Source organism: Cornus florida, unplaced genomic scaffold (assembly GCF_030987335.1).
Source record: "Cornus florida cultivar Cherokee Brave unplaced genomic scaffold, ASM3098733v1 CherokeeBrave_3.0.0_Hap2_Chr02, whole genome shotgun sequence".
Taxonomy (NCBI): Eukaryota; Viridiplantae; Streptophyta; class Magnoliopsida; order Cornales; family Cornaceae; genus Cornus; species Cornus florida.
In genome coordinates, this window is record NW_026775572.1 from 66,230,431 (window position 1) to 66,233,134 (window position 2,704).

Consider the following 2,704-nt stretch of genomic DNA (forward strand, 5'->3'; position numbering starts at 1 on the left):
TAACAGCCAATCCATGGCTGAAAGTACGCTTGTTTCCAAATACACTGACTGGATATGCTTTCAGGTGGTATTCCAACTTGCCAGCCAACTCCATTCAAAGTTGGCAGCAATTTGAGGATTTATTCCATACTCAGTTCTATAAAGCTGAGCTTAAAGTGTCCATGGTAGACATTTCCAGACTTCACCAACTACCTGGAGAATCTGTGATGAGCTACCTTTCCAAATTCAGGCGGGCCAAGTTTAAATGTAATTTGTCTTTGCCACCAGAAGAATATGTGAAGATGGCTGTGAACGGCCTAGAATTTAAACTTTGCAAGAAGTTTGTAGGTGTACAATTTCATGATTTATTTGACTTGGCCGGCAGAGTGGCTAAATATGAAGAGCTCCTTCGTGAGGAGCAAGACTGGAAGAGCTCTTCCAAGGGCACTTACTATCGTGATCCAAATTATGAGGTGTATACCACTGAAACTGAAGGGGAGTTTGAAGTAAATGTAACCGAGCTCAACATAAAGAAGGCCTATACTTGTGAGGCCTTGACAAAACCAAAGTCAGCCAAGGCCAACTTGCAGGCCGCTTTTGGTTCCAAGTGGAAAGGAGCAGACCCTTCCAAGAGTTATTCTTTTGACATCTCTAAAGCCAAGCAAATTTTTTATTTGTTCATGGCTGACAAGCAACTGATTTTCACAACAGGCCATAAGATGCCATCGGCCTCAGAAATGGCCGAGAAAGAATATTACAAATTTCACAACTCATGGAGGCATTCCACTAATAATTGTGTGATTTTCCGTAACATAATGCAAAAAGCAATTGAAGATGGTAGGTTGAAGTTTCCAGAAAAAATAGAAGTCATGGGTGTTGATGAAAATCCTTTCCCCAAGGTTGTTTCCATGACCGTTACTTCCCTTGCTGCGGAACATCCTAAAAAGAAGGTGGACTTGGCAGATTTAAGAGCTAGTGGAACACTTAAAAGTCCTAAAGCTGCAGTATCCTTGAAGAAAACGGTGGCCGAGTTAGAAAAGTAACTCCGTGAGGCTCAGTTAGCCTTAATCCAGCAAGGTTGTTGCCCCAAGTGTAAAATTCAGAATGAAGGCTGTCACAGAGATGTTCTAAAAGAGAAGTTGTCCAATGATGACCGAGGCCAAAAAAGGAAGGTCCATGATCGGCTGACTTTCCAAAAGGTGGAAAACACAGTTACTGTAACCATTCCAGAGAAGGAAAGCCAGGTCCATACAGAAAGAAGGGCAGCAACAAGGAAACCAGAATTCCTTCCAAGGAGTATGGAAATGAATAAAATTTCCTATCAGGTAGGGCCTCGTCCTAGCAGAAAGTTTGAAAGTAGTAGATGACAAAACAGAGGTTCTGAAGGTGACAAGCATTCTAGGCCAAAAATGGCCTCGGAGGTATGGGTTAGAAGGGGGAGTGAGCATTTCCGACCAAGAATGGTTAGACCTCCTACCTCGCAAGATGAGGGGTGGAGAAGGCTTGATCATCCCAAGTTTTCCATTCATGATGACTCTTATATGACTCGCACACAAAAGCGAAGGCAGCAAAGGAAGTGGGCTGATAGAAGGAAATTATGGGAGAAAGACCATGGTTGGACTAATTCTCCAAAGAAGATGGCTAAACCATCAAACTTGTCTGAACTTCCAGCTAAAGGAGGGGTTAGAGATCCTGATGATTTATTGGATCTTGTTTCAGAAGTTGGAATTCCTTGACTACAGACAATCCTCCTACAAAAGATAAAATAGATTTGGAAATTCTCAACAGTTCTAGCAGCAGCAAGAAAATCTATTTTGGGAGCGTTCCAGGTGAATTTACTTGCAATATGGTAGTGGTTTTTCCCTTGTTTTTTGAACCACAGCCAAATCAGCCCAATTCAATGGAAGGAGATATGGTAGATACAAGTCCTCCCATGGAAAGCCTAGGACAGCCTAGTTCTGGGCCAACTATTATAGAACCAAATAATGGTATTTATATAGAAGAGGTCTTTGAAGATGAAGCTGAACATCTCCAGAAATTAAAGGGGGTTATGATTGAAGAGAATAGCCCCACGAGGCCAAAGAAAATTGTGTTGGAAAAGCCACCGTATGGTATGACTCAGCAGCTCAAACCTTTGTATATCAAGGTGCTAATCGAAGGAAGGCCCTTGGCAAGAGTTTTGGTGGACAATGGTTCGGTATTGAATGTTGTTCCAGTAAATGTTATGCGCATGCTTGGAAAATCACCTGAAGATATCATTCCAACTGATGTATCCATTAGTGGATTCACTGGAGGAATAGTGAAGACGCAAGGAATCCTACTGTTGGAACTAATGGTAGGAGATAGAACTTCCATCACAGCCTTCTTTATTATTGAGTCTACAGCGGCATATAATTTGCTCTTAGGCCGCGAATAGATTCACCTAAATTTTTGCATTCCATCTTCACTCCATCAAATGCTAATATTTTGGGATGAAGATGAGGTAAAAGTGGTGGAAGCTGATAGCCGGCCATTTGTGGCAAGGGTTTACCATGCAGATGCTAAGTTGTATAGTGAAGAATTCGTTCCAATCAGATTTATTGGAAAGGATAGTAAGGGCCGTCCAAACAAGGCCACCATGAGAAGAACTCTTACGGAAGAAGATGTAAGAGAGTTTTTCCAAGAAACACCAAGGCCAACAATTCTACCCAAGGCCGGTGTTCAACACTACATTTCAAACAAAAGT

General features: G+C 42.0%; 1 protein-coding gene across 1 annotated transcript; it reads left to right on the forward strand.

The window, feature by feature from the left end:
* The first annotated feature begins 1,388 nt into the window (after positions 1-1,388).
* Positions 1,389-2,395, forward strand: LOC132296355 (uncharacterized). Its single transcript, XM_059794566.1, has 2 exons — positions 1,389-1,700; positions 1,862-2,395. Exons 1-2 carry the CDS (start codon positions 1,389-1,391, stop codon positions 2,393-2,395), a joined length of 846 nt encoding a protein of 281 aa, XP_059650549.1.
* Positions 2,396-2,704: the final 309 nt, after the last annotated feature.

Bases quoted from the DNA above. Each gene is read 5' to 3' on its own strand.
- LOC132296355 (XM_059794566.1), top strand. From the start codon at position 1,389: ATGGCCTCGGAGGTATGGGTTAGAAGGGGGAGTGAGCATTTCCGACCA. The intron at 1,701-1,861 runs GTTGGAATTCCT...TTTGAACCACAG, and splicing joins TATTGGATCTTGTTTCAGAA to CCAAATCAGCCCAATTCAAT.